The sequence below is a fragment of the Oncorhynchus mykiss genome, chromosome 6 (assembly GCF_057628025.1).
Source record: "Oncorhynchus mykiss isolate SJ-2025 chromosome 6, ASM5762802v1, whole genome shotgun sequence".
NCBI lineage: Eukaryota > Metazoa > Chordata > Actinopteri > Salmoniformes > Salmonidae > Oncorhynchus > Oncorhynchus mykiss.
In genome coordinates this window covers 23,515,255-23,535,987 of record NC_143027.1, presented here as the reverse complement: position 1 = coordinate 23,535,987, position 20,733 = coordinate 23,515,255, and the positions used below count along the sequence as shown (strand labels likewise).

Genomic DNA, 20,733 nt, shown 5'->3' with positions numbered 1-20,733 from the left:
GTCATTGTCCATTTGGAAGACCCATTTGTGACCAAACTTTAACTTTAACTAACTGACTGATGTCTTGAGATGTTGCTTCAATATATCCACATACCTTTCCAGCCTCATGATGCCATCTATTTTGTGAAGTGCACCAGTCCCTCCTGCAGCAAAGCACCCCCACATAATGATGCTGCCATCCCCGTGCTTCACGTTTGGGATAGTGTTCTTCGGCTTGCAAGCCTCCCCCTTTTTCCTCCAAACATAACAATGGTCATTTTGGCCAAAGTTATATTTTTGATTTATCAGACCAGAGGACGTTTCTACAAAAAGTATGATCTTTGTCCCCATGTGCAGTTGGAAATCGTAGTCTGGCTTTTTTATGTTGGTTTTGGAGCAGTGGCTTCTTCCTTGCTGAGCGGCCTTTCAGGTTATGTCGATATAGGACTCGTTTTACTGTGGATATAGATAATTTTGTACCTGTTTCCTCCAGCATCTTCACAAGGTCATTTACTGTTGTTCTGGGATTGATTTGCACCTTTCTCACCAAAGTACGTTAATCTCTAGGAGACAGAACGTGTCTCCTTCCTGAGCGGCATGACGGCTGCGTTGTCCCATGGTGTTTATACTTGCATACTATTGTGTCTACAGATGAACGTGGTACCTTCAGGCGTTTTGAAATTGCTCCCAAGGATGGACCAGACATGTGGAGGTCTACACAAAAAATGATCAGGTCTTGGCTGATTTCTTCTGATTTTCCCATGATGTCAAGCAAAGAGGCACTGAGTTTTAAGGTAGGCTTTGAAATACATCCACAGGTACACCTCCAATTGACTCAAATGATGTCAATTATCCTATCAGAATCTTCTAAAGCCATGACATCATTTTCTGAAATTTTCCAAGCTGTTTAAAGGCACAGTGAACTTAGTGTATGTAAAGTTCTGACCCACTGAAATTGTAATACTGTGAATTATACGTGAAATAATATGTCTGTAAACTTGTTGGAAAAATGACTTGTGTCATGCACAAAGTAGATGTCCTAACCGACTTGCCAAAACTATAGTTTGTTAACAAGAAATGTGTGGAGTGGTTGAAAAACAAGTTTTAATGACTCCAACCTAAGTGTATGTAAACTTCCGACTTCAACTGTACATACAAACTACACCCCAATGAGTGTGGGTGACAGTTGTCATGCAAAAGTTGGCATTTAAAAAAATGCAACTTGATATGAGAATGTGCTCACCTCCCAGCTAACTTTAGACCATGAGTACACACATCTGCTAGTGTATTGTAAGCTGGAAAGTACACTGAACAAAAATATAAACGCAACATGTAAAGTGTTGGTCCCATGTTTCGTGAGCTGAAATAAAAAATCACAGATATATCTTATTATAAGCTTATTTCTCAAACTTTTTTTGCAGAAATGTGTTTATATCCCTGTTAGTGATAATTTCTTCTTTACCAAGATAATGCATCCACCTGACAGGTGTGGCATATCACGAAGCTGATTAAACAGCATGATCGTTATATGGGGGGGAACTCGTTCTGTAATAAAGCCTTTTTGTGGGGAAGAACTCATTCCGATTGGCTGGGCCTGGCTCCCCAGTGGATGGGCCTTGCTGCCAAGTGGGTGGGCCTATGCCCTCCCAGGCCCATCCATGGCTGCACCCCTGCCCAGTTAGGTGAAATCCATAGATTAGGGCCTAATGAATTTTTTTCAATTGACTGATTTCCTTATATGAACTGTAACTCAGTAAAATCTTTGAATTTGTTGCATGTTGTGTATATATTTTTGTCCAGTATAGATATTTTGTGCCAATTGGGGTATTATGAAAAGCTATATACCAAAGCAGGACATGCAAACCCAACAATCTAAAGATAAACAAAATACTGAACAACAATTTGCTTTTCCACGCACGCAGAGTTGTATGACATGTATGGCCTGTGCCAAGTTTATAAATCTCAATATTTTTGTACATGTGCAAACTTTTCAGAAATGGTGCATGCAGAAATTTTGTATGAGATTATAACTCCACCTGAAAAACGCCCATCATTCACCTTTTATGGTGACAATGACACCCTTATTTTCTGTTTTCTTTTAAAGTATTGGAATTAGGCCAATTCAGTAGGCCTATCTAAAGGACAAAGCAATGGCGTACTTGACCAAGTGTTTTCAGAGATGTTGGCAGAATTTTTCATGGAAGATTCTTTGTCCATAAAATGAAGTGGGCAGAGAACAAACCCCTCATCATATTATTTAAGATATAAAAACAGAAATCAATATGTAATACCCCTTGTCTGTTTAGGTACTTTTCTTTGTATCTTTTTGGTTTTGTATTTGTTTGTTTTTGTTCATAATAATACATTTTAAAAAGTATCAACCGTTTTGGCAGAATGTTTTCTTTTGCACTGACATTTGTTGTAGCATATCTGAAGTTTCTGAAAGACAAAAACAATTGCAAATTGTTGTGGACCTGTAAGCAGATCGTTTGAATTCAATAATGTTTTGCATTTACCTAAATATAGGCTACTACACTGCCTGAGAATTATGAAACAATGTCTACTCAGGAAAAAAATAAGAAAACTAGGCTACAGTAGGCCAATTTACAGTGATAGCCTACACACTTCATTGCACTTCATCCATCTGTTAACCTGTTCAATTCTACTGTATGTTATAAACAGTGTTCCTTTTTGGAAATAGATGCCAATTTTTTATTTATTTTAGAGTGTAAAGATAAAACAAATACATTTTTTCGCTCTTCTCACTAATGACAAATTATTACATCTTGTTATTATATTTAGCTACCTTTTGTTTTGTAATGAATAAGAGTGTCATCATATTTTCCTGCATAAGGTTAGTCTACTTTTGCCTTCTTGCCATGCAAATGTTATTCTAGGTTGAAGATTGAAATGGGGGCAATGATTTAAGTAGGTGGTCAATGTCATAGGATCTCCATCTTGGATTCAGCCCATACAGGCTAAGGGTTGTGTATATACCTTTGAGTGCCAATGTACTTTTCCAATTTAATAAACTACATTTCAACCACATATCTCATTGTGCTTTATTAATTTCCCCATTCCAATACAACCACGAAAATCTTAACCCTAAGCCACCTTTATCCAGTGCAATGCAATGCATTTGATTCTATTCACAGCACATGTTCTTCTATCTGTGCACTAGGCCTATCTCTAATTCCTCCAACCACGGGCCTACCCCTGCTCCATCTAACTACTGTGCCACGTTCATCACCTCTAACTCCAACCAACTATAATTACTCCATCCAACTATATTTACTTCTACCAATTTACAGAATGATCTACTCCAGTTAATGCATCCAATGAGTGAAACGCTAAGCTCTCTTGTTGACAGCTCACATTGGTGTGCAACTCTGCTCTTCTTCTGCCAGCAGCAGGAAGTTAGCTTGGCATGTCAACATCTTTGTCAGCTTAGTAGAGATGACCTCTGGATGTGTAAGCTTCCATATGTGGCAATGATAGGAAAACTGTTATATTATACCTTGCATGCACTTACAATAAATGCTCTCCAATAGAAAGCATTGCCAATAACGACCCAATTGAATACTATGTTTACCATTATTCCTATGTAAGAGTAAACCGAAATATACTAGATTTTGTGAGTTAAATCAGTCCCTTTCTATCAATTTGGCACTCTCCCTCCTCTCTATCATCCTATCTCTCTCCCACTCTGGTGGTCCAGGCATACAGGCAGCTCTCATTGTAAGTGTGGGACTCTTGGCACAGGTTGTGCTGAATCATGTGGATATCGAACAATGACCGGCTGGATGAAATTGACAAGTAATGAAATAACTTTGAGGGGGAGTGAGAAGGGGGGCCAGGCAGAGCAGTGACCCCACAGTCCGGTCTGCTCAGCCTATTGCATGCTGATCTGGATGGTGGCTTGGACACAGAGGAGTGTTGGCAGAGTTTCCACCCCTGAGCGCGCCGTATATATTGAGCCCAGCATGCCATCCCAAACACACTGGCACAGACAGGTACTGGTAAGAGATTCACAACCGTCGCTCTCCACATTATTTTATTTTATTACTATTTTTATCCAACTTTGTCTACTTCTTTAAAATCAAAAATCACTTTGAAGTTAATTCATTTAACATGTTTGGGTAATATACTTCTTTGTCATTCACCATACATTAAACTATTTAACTTACAACAAATAGATTAATATGAGAACTGCTGTCAATTTCACATTTTGCTCAAATATTTTTTAAGGAGGGAAAGGGGTGGGGACTTTTGTTTACATACATGAGAGAATCAGTTTTGTGCAGAATTTAACAGCAGATTTTCTGGCACTATTGTTTCATTACTTTTTCCAATATCCTATCAAACTGTAAACTACCCATTGGAATATAAACATTTTTCAATGAGTCTACTGGACCCTAAAAATATATGTTATGCGCTCCATAATTTCTCCTTTATCTCTGTACAGCTTCATCATCCTGTTCACTATGGCCACAGACCACCAGAACCCTGCATCCAAGCAGCAGCAGCCAGGCACCAGTGCTTTCAAGGTGAGGGGGAGAGGGGGGGAGGGGGAGAGGGGGAGGGGGGGGAGGGGCAGAGGAAGGGCAGGGCAGAGGAAGGGCAGGGCAGAGGAGGGCAGGGTAGAGGAGGGCAGGGCAGATGAGGGCAGGGCAGATGAGGGCAGGGTAGAGGAGGGCAGGGCAGATGAGGGCAGGGCAGGGCAGAGGAATGGCAGGGCAGAGCAGAGGAAGGCAGGGCAGAGGAAGGGCAGGGCAGAGGAGGGCAGGGCAGAGGAGGGCAGGACAGAGGAAGGGCAGGGCAGGACAGAGGAAGGGCAGGGCAGGACAGAGGAAGGGCAGGGCAGGACAGAGGAGGGCAGGGCAGGGTAGAGGAATGGCAGGGCAGAGCAGAGGAATGGCAGGGCAGAGCAGAGGAAGGCATGGCAGAGGAAGGGCAGGGCAGAGGAGGGCAGGGCAGAGGAGGGCAGGACAGAGGAAGGGCAGGGCAGAGGAGGGCAAGACAGAGGAGGGCAGGACAGCGGAAGGGCAGGGTAGAGGAGGGCAGGACAGAGGAAGGGCAGGGCAGAGGAGGGCAGGACTGAGGAAGGGCAGGGCAGGACAGAGGAGGGATGGCAGGGCAGAGCAGAGGAAGGGCAGGGCAGAGGAGGGCAGGGCAAGGTAGAGGAGGGAAAGCAAGAGGAATAGATAATGGTGGAGAACGGTGGATCAAAGACAATGAGACACTGTGGGATTGTTCGAGGCAAAAGTTACACAGTATTCTACATAATTTCCCTGTACAACTTAAGATGCCATCAGGCCGAGCATAGCAAGGAGACCTAAACATCCATGTTGTCTCTCCTTGTCTTCCACAGTTGATCATCTATGAACAGGAGAACTTCCAGGGGCGTTGCCATGAGCTGACTGGTCCCTGTAACGACCTCCAGGAAGCAGGCGTGGAGAAAGTGGGCTCCATACTGGTGCTGTGTGGACCGTGAGTGTGGCTCAGAGATAGTGGGATAGAGAGAGGGAAAGAGAGGGAGTACGCGTGAGACAGAGGGTGAGAGTTAAACAAAAGAGAAAGATAGAGACCAAAACAATAGCAGTTAGATAGTGGTGTGTGTAACACAAATATAGTCACTGCATTGTGCACAAGGCACAGTATGTTCATACACTTTCCATCTGGTTTTTGTCATCCTTCACTTCCCCCCTCAACCACCTTGTGCCCTCCTTACCTTGACTCGTCTGTGCTTCCTCAGATGGGTGGGTTACGAGCAGGCTAACTGTAAAGGGGAACAGTATGTGTTTGAGAAGGGGGAGTATCCTCGCTGGGATTCCTGGACCAACAGCAGACGTAGCGACAACATCTTTGCATTCCGCCCCATTAAAGTGGTAACGCAGCACACCTTCTCTACTACAACACAAATCAGCCATTTTGTTCAGCCTTTTTGAAGATTCTCTGTGACTGTTTCTTATGGTGTGTTTTCTATTCTCCTCACAGGACAGCCAGGAGCACAAGATTGTCCTTTATGAAAACCCCAGTTTCGCGGGGAAGAAGATCGAGATCATAGATGATGATGTCCCCAGCTTCCACTCACATGGATACCAAGAGAAGGTCACCTCTGTCAGAGTTCAGAGTGGCACGTGAGTCTGTCCGCCAACAGAATAAATTCTGTTACAGCAATATCTGCCCCAACATTACCATATCATATTGCCTTATCTCCATGGCTTTCTTCTCTAAATACTTTTCTCATTTGTTTCTCTCCCATTCCCTGACTCTCACACCTTTACTGGTTGTGTACCAAGTTGGGTGGGGTACCAGTATCCTGGCTACAGAGGCTATCAGTACCTGTTTGAGAAGGGGGAATACAAGGACTGTGCTGAGTTTGGTGCCCAGTTCCCTCAGATCCAGTCCGTCAGGCGCATCCGAGACATGCAGTGGCACCAGAGGGGAGCTTTTCACCCTGTCGCTGGCGCCAACTAAGCTTATATGACTCTTTCCTGCACCAAGCCCTGACCCCTACAATCCTGCTCCTTCCCATACCCCTCTCTCCATCACCTCCTCAAAATTGCATTTTGATGCCTATTGCCATTGTTTCAGTAGCACAATCCTTTAAAGTAAAATAATAAATCCTTGTTGCTTATCTTTCAAGTGGTCATGTGACTCAACTGTGTTTTCACCAATACACATTTCCTCCTGTATTGTTTATCTGAACAGACAGTTACCCTTTCAATTACTGAGCGACAACAGCATCTAACGTGTTTCAGACCTAAATATGTAGATGGAAGAGTGATTGGATGATGAGTAATTTTAATTGTATTAAATACACTACCGGTCAAACATTTTGGAACACCTATTCATTCAAGGGTTTTTCTTTATTTTTTTACTATTTTCTACAATGTAGAGTAATAGTGAATACATAAACTATGAAATAACATATGAAATCATGTAGTAACCAAAAAAGTGTTAAATAAATCAAAATATATTTTATTTTTGAGACTCTTTAAGTAACCACCCTTTGCCTTGATGATAGCTTTGCACACTGTTTCTTGCTTTGCTATTAGGAAAAGGGCATCATTGAAAGGAGTGATTTCTGGGGTAGTATGGAGATGGAGCAATTGAAGTTGAAAATTATTGGTGTTTGTGATGACCACCGTTTGGTGCGACGCAATCCTGGTGGTGAGTGTGGTGAAACAGAGGAGTCACTGTCAGTTCTTTTGAGTTTTTACCCGACAAAGTCATGTTACGATATAGCTTGTTAGAGCTTTTGTGCCGAATCCACTGGGCTGTTTCAGGTGCAATGTTTATGGTCATGTCGCAGCAGTTTGTAGAACGGAGATTTCAAGATGTGGGAAGTCTGCAGGGCGGCATGGGATAGATTGTGTAGATTCGGTGGATAAAGTTGTGTGTCAACTGTAGGGGTGCCCATGTTGCTGGGGATCGGAAGTGTCCAGTGCGAGAAAGGCAGGCTGAGGTGGTTAGAGTCAGAGTGGTGCAGAGGCAGTGAAGAAAGTAGAGGAGGATGGGTTAAGGGTGCGGGATCCAGTAGTAAATCTGTGTCAACATGGAGGGATATGCCAGCAAGTGATATATGCTCCAGTAAGGTTGTCTTCTTGGCATTCATAGCAACGGTTATCAACAGTACAGCAGAAATGGAACGTAAATCCCAGAAAAGACATGTTGGTAGCTGCAGAGAAGTATTTGGGGATACGAAATTTTACTTCAGAAGCGTTACAGAGTGTATTGAGTGGTGTTGTCCCGTCCTCCCTGGCCGTTGGCATGGTGCAGGAATAGTGGGTTTTTAATGAGTGTTGGGTGTAGTGCACAGGAGGTTGGTGGCACCTTAATTGGTGAGGATGGGCTCGTGGTAATGGCTGGAGCGGAATCAGTGGAATGGTATCAAATACATCAAACAGCCATTATTATTAGCCGTCCTCCCCTCAACAGCCTCCAGAAGTGTAGGGTTCGTTTTCATTTTGTATCACAAAGTATACAGGATTTATATTATATGACCATATAGATTACTGCACCTGTGCATAGCCCACCTATAATTTAGCTCAAACAACTACCTCTTTCCCTACTGTATTTTTTTACATTTTATTTATTTTTTTGCTCCTTTGCACCCCATTATTTTTATTTCTACTTTGCACATTCTTCCACTGCAAATCTACCATTCCAGTGTTTTACTTGCTATATTGTATTTACTTTGCCACCATGGCTTTTTTTTTTTTTGCCTTTACCTCCCTTATCTCACCTCATTTGCTCACATTGTATATAGACTTGTTTATACTGTATTATTGACTGTATGTTTGTTTTACTCCATGTGTAACTCTGTGTCGTTGTATGTGTCGAACTGCTTTGCTTTATCTTGGCCAGGTCGCAATTGTAAATGAGAACTTGTTCTCAACTTGCCTACCTGGTTAAATAAAGGTGAAATAAAAATATATAAAAATATTATAGTCCAGTTGGGGGCGGTAACGCAACATATTGGATGCCAGCCGCCGTTAAACTCCGAAGAAGAAGAAGAAGAAGAAGAATAAGGTGACGATTACGATTACGAAGATCACATTGCATTGGTAAGATATTAAGCCGCTTTCAAAAAAAAATGGGAACGAGGTCAACTCATGACTTAAGTGACCGTTCAAATAGTTTTTTCCCAGTTTTTTTTTTTAGTTCCCAGTTGTTTTGAACCCACAGAAGTCAGAAGTCGAAGATTTACGAGTTCCCAGTTTCCATTAGTTTTTAACGCGACATTTAAAAAAACAAGTTTAGACATGGCATAAAAACACGAGCTCAAGGATCGAGCACGGCTAGAGGCGAGACTTTCAATTTGAGTTTTCAGCAGCGGTTAAGTAAGTGCAAGCTAGCATCTTTAGCTAACTAGCTGTCAAGCCGCTCATCAAAGTATATATTTTCTAGCTAGCTAGATAACCTAAACTGACATTGTTGTTAGCTAGATGTTATTTGCATAGGTTGTCCAGTATTCTTCAGAACCTTCAGTCTATATGCAGAACCCTTAGCTGGCTAGTAGTAGTCTGTTTGACATCCTATACTTAACTCTTATAACACAGGTGAATATTTCAACCTTGTAAGAGGATAATCATTTATGCTATTGCCTTCATATAGCAAACTGTCCTGTCCTCCACAGTCAAGATGCCAGTCATTTGTAGCAGCTGTGCTGAGAAGAGTGCAGTGCTGAAACGTCCAAAGACGGCCCATTCCTTGTGCAAAGAGTGCCTCTTCTGGGCCTTTGAGGAGGAGGTGTATCAGACAATAATATCAGCGCAGCTCTTCAAAGATGGAGAGACTGGGCATTGGTGCCTCTGGCGGGAAGGATTCCACTGTGCTGGCCACCTCAGTAAACAATGCTCTTCTGCTCTTTTCTGTCCATAAAAAACAAATGGATTGGTGGAAGAGGCACACCTCATGAAGGTCTTAAATGAGCGCTATAACTATGGCCTGAAACTAATGCTGCTCTCAGTGGACGAGGGTATGACAGGTAACCGTGATGACTCCTTGGGGACTGAAGAAAACCAGCAGTAGTATGAACTACCTCTGAAGATTGTGTCATATGAGGAGCTGTATGGCTGGACCATGGATGCCATAGTGAAGCAGATCGGACTGCAGAACAATTGCTCTTTCTGTAGAGTGTTCCCGAAGACAGGCGCTGGACAGGGGAGCCAGGATGCTGAAGGTTGATAAGATATGTGCAGGTAAAATATAAGGCAAATGTATTTGTTATTGATCAGGCTTATTTTATCTATCTTATTTCAGATGTGTAGCCTAGTTTAAACGGTCCTTAAACAGTCCTGTGGCTACATCTACAGCCAGGCGCTGTGTAAGTCCTGTGTTCTGCTGGAGGGCCTGAACCGTGATCTGCCTAGACTAGGAATCGGCAAGCACCACCGCCTCCACAGGAAGATCCTCTCACGCTCAGCAGCCACTGACCCAGGCACAGGAGAGGAAACTCAAGGCTGTGGACTTCTGAGAGGCGTATAGGCAGAACGTCTCAGGATCACCTCCACTGTTTCTGTGAAGTTACACCTTGAAATGAGTAACCGAAGATGCCTCAAAACCAGATGTGGAGTTGTTTTTAAGTTTTAGCTTGGAATTGAAGATGAGACCTCTAACAAAAGAGTAGCCAGCATTTCCCCTTTTCAGCCACTGAATAATGGGGAAGTGATAATGATTACAAAAATGGTCCTCCTTGCAGTTGCTGGAATCTAAATTCAATTCACATGTGGCTGTATGGTCAGTTAATTATGTAACCTCTGACAGCTGATGATTGAAATACAAGTATTTTGTGTGGTATCTGTATAATAAAGCTATTCTACATTTGCATGGTCTCTTCTGATTTTAGTATGAACAATTCCTCAAGAGAATTCTTACAGGTTGGGATTACTGATAGGTGAGAATTGTCCATTAATATAATGATTAGAATATTCCGCCCTGAAACATATAATTGTAAGGAATTGATTAGCATGTATAAAATCATAATCAAGAAATGTGTGGTCCTAGTCAGAATTAGGGTAAAACAATATGTCTTTATGGTATTATAAACACAGACTGTCTGAGCTTGGTGCCGACCTGACTAGAGACTTGGGAGAGAACTGGTAGGACAAGGACAAGGTCTCTGTCTCTTTGCCTATCTGTCGGCTGGGTAGTGAGACAGACAGTGTGTGCGTAGCAGGACATGTGTGTGAGTATGGCTGTGTGAATGTGTGGGCTTGAGAAGTCAGTATAAAATGAATTGTTTTGTATTCTTGACTTTAGAACGTTCCTGTGAATAAACATGTTTGACTATTTAGCTGGGCCTCCATCTGTTTCATTCGACCAGGATCTTACAAATTCTGGTTTGCAGACTGAGAGTAATATAATTAAATTGGGTGATGTACCTGGAGAACATAATTCTCTTATCAATTACATTTTTCACAAATTGGAAAAATGCCCAAGCTGAACATTTTTTTTTAGGTATGAAAATCATTTTCGTTATTGAGGTGGAATTGACCTACGCTGGCTTGTAACTAATAAAACATATAGGTAGATGTAGCTGCTGTAAATTGTGTAAAAATGTTTCTTCATCAATCGCGGTTACACTGTTTTCATATAACAATGTTTATTTTAGGCAGCCTGTCCACTGAGGTTTAAGTACGAGCCTGTCTGATATACAGTAGTATTGTACTTTGTATAAATTTAGTTCACTCGCTAGAGGCCGCCCTTTATCAAAGTTATTTAAACAACCCGGGGTCTCTTCATGTCGGCGTATATAGATGCGCGTGCTCGTCGCTGTGCGGTCATGTATTGTACTTCCCAACCAACTTCAGCACAGTGTTTAAACTAATTGAGATTTTGAGAGGGATCACGGACATCGAAAAATATTTTAACTGGTGAAGCCAATTCTGGAAGTATGGACGATTTAGGTAAGTTCAAACCATGTCCTTTTCTAATCTCAGCCTTTTTCTATTTAGTATAGCGGCAAGTATGGGTGGAGAGAAAACAATGTATTTCGAGGCGCCGGAGATTTCAAGGTCTTGGGATAATCGACGGCCTGGGATTTTTTGTAAATATCTGAAGCCAACAGGGAGAGTTGGTTTAAAGTAAACTACGTACAAAAGCTTCGAATTAAACATTGTTTATCTTTTCATGTCGGATTTCCCGCATTCGAACTGAATAATAACAAGTAATCTCGTCAGCTTTAAAAAATAAATTTTAAAAAACTAAGAATTTATGCTAACATTTTAGCAAAAGTTCGTCTGATGGTGTCAACATTGTTTGTATAAAAACGAGATTCCACCCATATTGATTGACTTTACCATCGTAGGCGTAAGAGTTATGGGCGTATTTTTGTATTATTATTATTATTTTTTTTTTTTACTACAACTCGGTCTCAATGCAGTTGGTACAGATGCTTGAAGTTGGCCAAAGTAACACGGAGCAAGTTTGTAACGTTATAGCCTTTTATGTTCAGTGTTATCCAAACGTTCCAAATGGCGACACAATCTCAATATAAGAAAAACATGTGAAATGTCATAAATAGTGTATGTCTGCCGCTTGAATTTTAATCAAGCCCATTGTCACTTATTGTATGGCAAATATGGTTGTGCCTTCTCCACAGGCACCCTGCTCAAATTAGATTTACTAACTTTTAATGTCAACATTCATGGCATATGAGTGAAACTAAATATTTACTTATTATATAGTGGTTGGATCCCTACCTGTATTTGGTTGTCTCTGACTGACTTTATTTCTAGTGGTAGTTCTGTGCTGATAGCAGGCCGAGTGTCTTCTGTTTTATATATGGGTCTCATGTCCAAGGCTGAAACTGTCCTAGGCTGGGTCTCATGTCCAAGGCTACCCAGCTAACCATTCCAGGGAGATCATTTTTGTAATGTTCCTCTGTGTCCAGTTTTCCGTTAATTAAATTAATTGTATTTATGTTAGCAAAAACCTTCTGAGCACCCTTTTCAACATATTTTGGTGTTAGGTGAAAATTCCCTTAATGTCAAACAGAACTTCTCTAGAATGTGGTTACAATGTTCTCATTGATGTAGTTTCCTGAGTGTTAGGGGAATATTACACCAAACATACATGGCCATGTTCTCAGAATACAAGATAATAATGTACTAGACACGTTTGATAGGAATGTTGCAAGAACATTCCTGTGTATCAGTCGGCAGATGTTCCCGTTCACCTGGAATGCATTTAAATTAACAGGTGTGCCTTGTTAAATGTTAATTTGTGGAATTTCTTTCGCTCTTAATGTGTTTGAGCCAATCAGTTGTGTTGTTACAAGGTAGGGGTGGTATACAGAAGATAGCCCTATTTGGTAAAATACCAGATCAATATTATGGCAATAACAGCTCAAATAAGGAAAGAGAAATGACAGTCCATCATTACTTTAAGACATGAAGGTCAGTCAAGAACTTTGAATGTTTCTTCAAGTGCAGTAGCAAGAAGAACAATATAAATTAACATGTACACTGTAATCATGTATGTCAAATATGTAAGTCGAAAACACTTAAAAGCATTGTGCATGTGTCCCCCAAACTTTACCAACAAAAATAGAGCTGTGAATGGATCAGTGGTTCACCAATCAGATCCTTGATGGGCTTGGCCAAGCTCTCATCAAGGCAAAGGGTGGCTTTTTTGAAGAAACTCAAATCTGAAATATATTTTGATTTGTTTAAGACTTTTTTTGGTTACTACATTATTCTATATATGTTATTTCATAGTTTTGATGTTTTCTCTATTCTACAATGTAGAAAATAGTCCAAATAAAGAAAAACCCTTGAATGAGTAGGTGTGTCAACTTTTGACTGGTACTGTATATATATTTTTAATTGTTTTAATTTCTTTTTCATATTTTCAATAATTTTTAATAATCTCCTGATTTCATCGCTTTGGGTTGTGTTGGAAAGGAAAGGGTTCAAACTGGATAGGTTTTTCTCTTCAATCTGGATTTTCTTTTGGTGGTGTCTGGGTAGAAAAGTCTAGCTAGCTCAGCCAGCCATTGGCTAGGCCTTCAGAAGATGGACAGAAGGCCTGTGCCGTTCAGCTATTAGTGCAGAATTTTGGAGTGACAGTGGAAAGAACCAATCACATTTTGACTTGCAATGGGCGGCCATAAAAAAAATTACATGAAAAAAAGTGAGGTGTCTAGGCCAGAGTTTCTAAACCCAGAGGTACAACATAGCCAGACTTCCGGGAACGTTTGCGAAACAGACCAAGCAGACTACGCCAGGGGTTTGAGAAGTGAAATTCTTCCTTAGTTTTCTCTAGATCTAAAGGCACAACCTAGATTTGAGACAATATCGGGTTTGCAGTTGACATACGACACCTCCTGCTGGTCATGTTGGAAGACTATTGCATTAATTATTCCGACAACAGCCGAGTTGCATCCCCAAACTGCATGATAACAGTGCCTAAAACTAATAGATTCATCACCCTGGTGATTTTATGTTGATTGTTTAGCTGCTCTAACAAGGCAGGAAAGGTAACGGAGGAAAAAACATGTTTACAGATTCCCTGCAATCATGAAACACCATTGATGGCATCAATGAGATGACTCAAGAACTGTCAGAAAATAAAAAAAACTTTTTGCCCATCAAGACCTGAACCCAGACAGCTGTCTGCTATGATAATTTCATCACTGGTAAATCAAGTCCGATTTCGTGTTTAGTTTAGCTGTTATGCTAACAAGGTGTTGACAAGGGGGGGGAAGGGCGGAGTGCCTTGTAAGAATTTGCCGACGAGTAGGTTAAACGACCACTACCCTCCGTATTATTGGCCAACGTGCAATCATTGGAAAACAAACTGGACGATCTACAATTTAAGACTATCCTACCAACTGGACATTAAAAATGGTAATATCTTATGTTTCACCTAGACATGGCTGAATGACGACACCGATAATATAGAGCTGGCTTCTCCATGAATCGGCAGGACAGAGCAGCTACGTCTGATAATACGAGGGGCGGGTGTGTGTGTCTATTTGTCAATAACTGCTAGTGCGCAATGTCTAATATTAAAGTCTTGAGGTATTGCTCGCCTGAGGTAGAATACCTCATGATATGCTGTAGACTACACCATCTACTAAGATGGTTCTCATTTATATTATTCGTAGCTGTCTAAACACCACCACAAATCGACGATGGCACTAAGACTGCACTCAACGAGCTGTATAAAGCCATATACAAACCAAAAAATGCTTATTTCTAGTTCCTTGGTGTCCAAATCACCAACGAACTATGATGGTCCAAACACACCAAGACAGATGTGAAGAGGGCATGACAACACCTTTTCCCCCTCAGGAGACTAAAAAGATTTGGCATGGGTCCTCAGATCCTCAAATTTCTACAGCTGCACCATCGAGAGCTGGTTGCATCGCGGCCGGGTTTGCCAATTGCTCGACATCAGACCGTAAGGCACTACAGAGGGTAGTGCATACGGACCAGTGCATACGGACCAGTACATCACTGGGGCCAAGCTTCCTGACATCCAAGACTTATATAATAGGAGGTGTCAGAGGAAGGCCCAAAAATTTCTCTCTGCTACTGCACGGCAAGCAGTACTGGAGCGCCAAGTCTAGGACCAAAAAGGCTCCTTAACAGCTTCTACCCCCAAGACTGCTGAACAATTGATCAATTTTGTGTCTTCAGTAAATATTTTCTGAAATGTATTTATTGAACTGCATTGTCTACACCTGTTGTTTTCGGGCATGTAACAATTTGATTTGATGATTTGTTGAACTTTATTCATAAGAGGAGATCAAATGTATGGACATTACAGCATAGGACAAAGGTCTCAATGGGAGAGGACGCTGTGTGACTTTATGTGACTTAAATGTGACTTAAACACCTAAATGAGTTAAACACAACAAAACAATTAAGGTTGGTATAGGTAACCGAAATAAGTGTTATTCTAACATCAGGTATGCTTTTAATTTGTTTATGTACTACAGTAGGTTCACCAGCTGATCTCTGTCAAGACACCCATGTCGACTGGATTCCCACTGTGAAGATGATCTGGAAAAGGACAAAGGAGAAACTGCAGCAGCAGTCCTTTTCCATCTTGTCCTTTTCCAGATATGAAAGGAGGCATCCTTCAGTAATACAAGATGCAGTGCATTCGGAGAGTATTCCGACCACTTTACTTTTTACACATTTTGTTATGTTAAACTTTATTCGAAAATGTATTAAATTGTCCCCCCCCCCCCCATCAATCTACACACATACCCCATAATGACAAAGCAAAAAATGACATTTTACTCAGTTGAAGCAGCAATTACAGCCTCAGTTCTTTGATTTAAACTTTATTTAACTAGGCAAGTCAGTTAAGAACAAATTCTTATTTTCTATGACTGCCTAGGAACAGTGGGTTAACTGCCTGTTCAGGGGCAGAATGACAGATTTGTACCTTGTCAGCTCGGGATTTGATCTTACAACCTTTAGGTTATTAGTCCAACGCTCTAACCACTAGGCTACCTGCTGCCCCAATCTTCTTGGGTATGACACTTCAAGCTTGACACACCTGTATTTGTGGAGTTTTTCCCCATTCTTCTCTGAAGATCCTCTCAAGCTCTGTCATGTTGGATGGGGAGTGCCGCTGCACAGCTATTTTCAGGTCTCTCCAGAGATATTCGATCGGGTTCAAGTCCGGGCTCTGGCTGGGCCACTCAAGGACATTCGGAGACTTGTCCCAAAGCCACTCCTGCGTTGTCTTGGCTGTTTACTTAGGGTCATTGTCCTGTTGGAAGGTGAACCTTCACCCTAGTCTGACGTCCTGAGCACTCTGGAGCAGGTTTTCATCAAGGATCTCTCTGTACTTTGCTCCGTTCATCTTTCCCTGGATGCTAACTTGTCTTCCAGTCCCTGCCGCTGAAAAACTTCCCCACAGTATAATGCTGCCACCACCATGCTTCACCATAGGGATAGTGCCAGGTTTCCTCCAGATGTGACGCTTGGCATTCAGGCCAAAGAGTTCAATCTTGGTTTCATCAGACCAGAGAGTCTTGTTTCTCATGGTCTGCCAAAAGGCCCCTAAAGGAGTCTCAAACTTGTAGCTGGCTGTCATGTGCCTTTTACTGAGGAGTGGCTTCCATCTGGCCACTACCATAAAGGCCTGATTTGATGGAGTCCTGCACAGATTGTCCTTTGTGAAAGTTCTTGTTCTGGGAGGTTCTCCCATCGCCACAGAGGAACTCTGTCAGTGACCATCGGTTTCTTGATCACCTCCCTGACCAAGGCCCTTCTCCCCTGATTGCTCAGTTTGGTTGTGTGGCCAGCTCTAGGAAGAGTCTTGGTGGTTCCAAACTTCTTCCATGTAAGATTGAATAAGGCCACTGTGTTCTTGGGGACCTTCAATGTGGCAGATGTTTTTTTTTGGTACCCTTACCCAGATCTGTGCCTCGACACAATCCTGTCTCAGAGCGCTACAGACAATTCCTTCGAACTCATGGCTTGGTTTTTGCTCTGACATGCACTGTCAACTGTGGGACCTAATATAAACCGGTGTGTGCCTTTCCAAAGCATGTCCAATCAATTGAATTTACCACAAATGGACTCCAAGTATCAGTGGTTAACAGGATGTACCTGAGCTCAATTTCGAGTCTCATAGCAAAGGTTTTGAATACTTATGTACATGTATTTAAGTTTTAAAAACCTGTTTTTGTTTTGTCATTATGGGGTATTGTGTGCAGATTGAGGATAAAAAAAAAATGTAATCGATTTTAGAATAAGGCTGTAACGTAACAATGTGGAGAAGGTCTGAATACTTAGTGAATGCACTGTATGCTGTGGACCATCTGTATGATTCTGTTGTGCCATTTGAGTAAAGAGCACCTTCACCTTATCGTCGTGTCAAAAGAGCTTATGACTGAACAAAAATGCACTGTTCATTTGAGAATACAACACCGAAACAGACAAATTAGAGACAGATTCCCTTCCCCTCTTTATTGCAGGATTTGGGATATGTGATTTGTATCAACATTGACAAATCCAATCTAACTTTATTTGTCACATGCCCCGAATACAACAGGTGTAGACCGTGAAATGCCTACTTACAAGCCCTTAACCAACAATGCAGTTCAAGAAATAGTTACCAAATACACAACAGCAAAAAATAAGTAACACATTAAAATAACAATAACGAGGCTATATACAGGAAGCAGTCTAGCGGCAGGGTAGCCTAGTGGTTAGAGCATTGGACTAGTAACTGAAAGGTTGCAAGTTCAAATCCCCAAGCTGACAAGGTACAAATCTGTCATTCTGACCCTGAACAAGGCAGTTAACCCACTGTTCCTAGGCTGTCATTGAAAATAAGACTTAACTGGGACACCAAAAAGTGCTATGTAAATAAATGTCAAATAAAATGTGTGGGAGAACTGACTTGTACATGTAGGTCTTGAATAATAGTTAACAATTTAACAAGTTTCAACACTTCACTTCAAAGAAGTTACTCCATAGTGCGTGATCACACAGTTGTATGATCAGATTGGGTTGGTGTATCGCTGCAGAATGCCGTGCTTCACGGTAGGGATGGTGTTTTTCCCCCAAACATAACAATGGTCATTATCGCCAAACAGATCCAAATCAAATCAAATTTTATTTGTCACATGGTTAGCAGATGTTAATGCGAGTGTAGCGAAATGCTTGTGCTTCTAGTTCCGACAATGCAGTAATAACCAACAAGTAATCTAGCTAACAATACCAAAACTACTACCTTATAGACACAAGTGTAAGGGGATAAAGAATATGAACATAAAGATATGAATGAGTGATGGTACAGAACGGCATAGGCAAGATACAGTAGATGGTATTGAGTGCAGTATATACATATGAGATGAGTATGTAAACAAAGTGGCATAGATAAAGTGGCTAGTAATACCTCACTACCCTCTGGAGAGCCTTACGGTTGTGGGCGGAGCAGTTGCCGTACCAGGCGGTGATACAGCCCGACAGGATGCTCTCGATTGTGCATCTGTAGATGTTTGTGAGTGCTTTTGGTGACAAGCTGAATTTCTTCAGCCTCCTGAGGTTGAAGAGGCGCTGCTGCGCCTTCTTCACGATGCTGTCTGTGTGGGTGGACCAATTCAGTTTGTCTGTGATGTGTACGCCGAGGAACTTAAAACTTACTACCCTCTCCACTACTGTTCCATCGATGTGGATAGGGGGGTGTTCCCTCTGCTGTTTCCTGAAGTTCCTGAAGTTGTTTTATCAGACCAGAGGACATTTCTCCAAAAAGTACAATCTTTGTCCCCATGTGTAGTTGCAAACTGTAGTCTGGCTTTTTTATGGAGGTTTTGGAGCAGTGGCTTCTTCCTTGCTGATGTCGACATAGGACTCGTTTTACTGTGGATATAGATACTTTTGTACCTGTTTCCTCCAGGTCCTTTGCTGCTGTTCTGGGATTGATTTGCACTTTTCGCACCAAAGTACGTTCATCTCTAGGAGACAGAAAGCGTCTCCTTCCTGAGCGGTATGATGGCTGCATGGTTCCATGGTGTTTATACTTGCATACTATTGTTTATACAGATGAACATGGTACCTTCAGGCGTTTTGAAATTGCTCCCAAGGATGAACCAGACTTGTGGAGGTCTACACATTTTTTTCTGAGGTCTTGGCTGATTCTTTTGATTTTCCCATGATGTCAAGCAAAGAGGCACTGAGTTTGAAGGTAGGCCTTGAAATACATCCACAGGTACACCTCCAGTTGACTCAAATTATGTCAATTATCCTATCAGAAGCTTCTAAAGCCATGACGTCATTTTCTGGCATTTTCCAAGCTGTTTGAAGGCACGGTCAACTTAGTGTATGTAAACTTCTGACCCACTGGAATTGTGATACAGTGAAACAATCTGTCTGTAAACAATTGTTGGAAAAATTACTTGTCATGCACAAAGTAGATGTCCTAAACAACTTGCCAAAACTATAATTTGTTAACAAGAAATTTGTGGAGTGGTTGAAAAACAAGTTTTAAATGACTCCAACCTAAGTGTATGTAAACTTCCGACTTCAACTGTTTTTTGCTAACCTTGTTACACATACAGTCCATGGTATACGAGGATGTACCCTTATTCTATTGGGACCTCTTCATCTGCACACCGGGTATCACAGCTCTCTGTATCTGAGGACAGAAAATAATTGTTGTGTCCGTGTGCTGGCCTTGTGTGCTGCAGCCCGAAGCACGGCTGCTTTTCATCAAAAAGCATTGCGTCTCCTGCACTAGAGTCTGCAATGGTTCGACTACACAATATAATGTCGGGTGCATTAAGTGATGCTCTGTTTCTGTTCTTTTTCTACATTTGATCTGATGTATTGTCATTTTTTTTTCCACAACTAAAGCCTAGGTCAGATAATCACGGTTTGCCACTGCAGTTAATCTGTTAATCTGACTATTCTCTCATTGATTTGATTTCCTTATTTCATTAATTTTAGGGCTTTTTGTATAGTTGTCTAATGTTTGTGGGCCATATAACCCTGTTTTTAATATTACTCCTGTTTACACCTATCTAGTTGTTTCACAAGTGCCTACAGAGAAAGAGTTAGGGTTTGCTTCTGGACAGGTCCTAACTATACTGGCCTTTTAAGCAAGCACATGTCCCAAGGATATCCCAGTGGTTATGGCGTTCATCATAAGTGCTGGTGGCCTGGGTTTGAGATCCGCAAGGGGAGTCACACTACCTTCACATTCTTATCAAATATGTTCATGTCATTATTTGACAACACCCCTATCTTACACTTTATATACAAATGTGTGTTGACACCCCTTAAAATTAGTGGATTTGGCTATTTCAGCGACACCCGTTGCTGACAGGTGTATACAATCGAGCACACTGCCATGCAATCTCCATAGACCAACATTGGCAGTAGAATGGCCTTAATGACTCAGTGACTTCTTCAACGTGGCACGGTCATAGGTGGCCGGCCACCTTTCCAACAAGTCAGTTTGTCAAATTTCTGCCCTGCTAGAGTTGCCCTGGTCAATTGTAAGTGCTGTATTGTGAAGTGGAAGTGTCTAGGAGTAACAATGGCTCAGCTGCGAAGTGGTAGGGCACACAAGCTTGGTGGAAGAGGAATAATGGTCTGGGGCTGTTTTCATGGTTTGGGCTAGGCCCTTTAGCGCCAGTGAAGGGAAATCCTTAACACATTGACCTTCTAGACGATTCTGTGCTTCCAACATTGTGGCAACAGTTTGGGGAAGGCCCTTTCCTGTTTCAGCATGACAATGCCCCGGTGCACAAAGTGAGGTCCATACAGA

At 41.7% G+C, this 20,733-nt stretch overlaps 2 protein-coding genes and 1 long non-coding RNA gene across 6 annotated transcripts in view; all 3 read left to right on the top strand.

Moving 5' to 3' along the window:
* The first annotated feature begins 3,915 nt into the window (after window positions 1-3,915).
* Window positions 3,916-6,627, top strand: LOC110525016 (beta-crystallin B2). Its single transcript, XM_021604977.3, has 6 exons — window positions 3,916-3,998; window positions 4,445-4,526; window positions 5,351-5,469; window positions 5,735-5,867; window positions 5,977-6,119; window positions 6,282-6,627. The coding sequence occupies exons 2-6, from the start codon at window positions 4,464-4,466 to the stop codon at window positions 6,457-6,459; spliced, it is 636 nt and encodes a 211-aa protein (XP_021460652.1). The 5' UTR covers window positions 3,916-3,998; window positions 4,445-4,463; the 3' UTR covers window positions 6,460-6,627.
* Window positions 6,628-8,488: 1,861 nt separating this feature from the next.
* LOC110525539 (uncharacterized) lies at window positions 8,489-10,315 on the top strand. 2 transcript variants are annotated; one of them, XR_016496566.1, is made up of 3 exons: window positions 8,489-8,828; window positions 9,125-9,670; window positions 9,751-10,315. It is a non-coding gene; the product is annotated as an uncharacterized LOC110525539 (long non-coding RNA). The 2 variants fall into 2 exon arrangements; XR_016496565.1 differs by lacking the exon at window positions 9,125-9,670 and having other exon boundaries at window positions 8,501-8,828.
* Window positions 10,316-11,190: 875 nt separating this feature from the next.
* The window catches only part of LOC110525537 (paxillin), a 32,171-nt gene continuing 22,628 nt past the window's right edge, over window positions 11,191-20,733 (top strand). For 2 of the 3 annotated variants that reach the window (XM_021605728.3, XM_021605726.3), the window contains exon 1: window positions 11,243-11,396. In XM_021605728.3, coding sequence (XP_021461403.3) covers window positions 11,384-11,396 — 13 coding nt within the window. In that variant the 5' untranslated portion in view covers window positions 11,243-11,383. Of the gene's footprint in view, window positions 11,397-20,733 lie in introns of all 3 variants that reach the window. The other variant, XM_021605730.3, reaches the window with a different exon arrangement.

Excerpts from the sequence above, each read along its gene's own strand:
- LOC110525016 (XM_021604977.3), top strand. The coding sequence starts at position 4,464 with ATGGCCACAGACCACCAGAACCCTGCATCCAAGCAGCAGCAGCCAGGC. Across the intron at positions 4,527-5,350 it reads CAGGCACCAGTGCTTTCAAG|TTGATCATCTATGAACAGGA; the intron begins GTGAGGGGGAGA and ends TGTCTTCCACAG. Across the intron at positions 5,470-5,734 it reads ATACTGGTGCTGTGTGGACC|ATGGGTGGGTTACGAGCAGG; the intron begins GTGAGTGTGGCT and ends GTGCTTCCTCAG.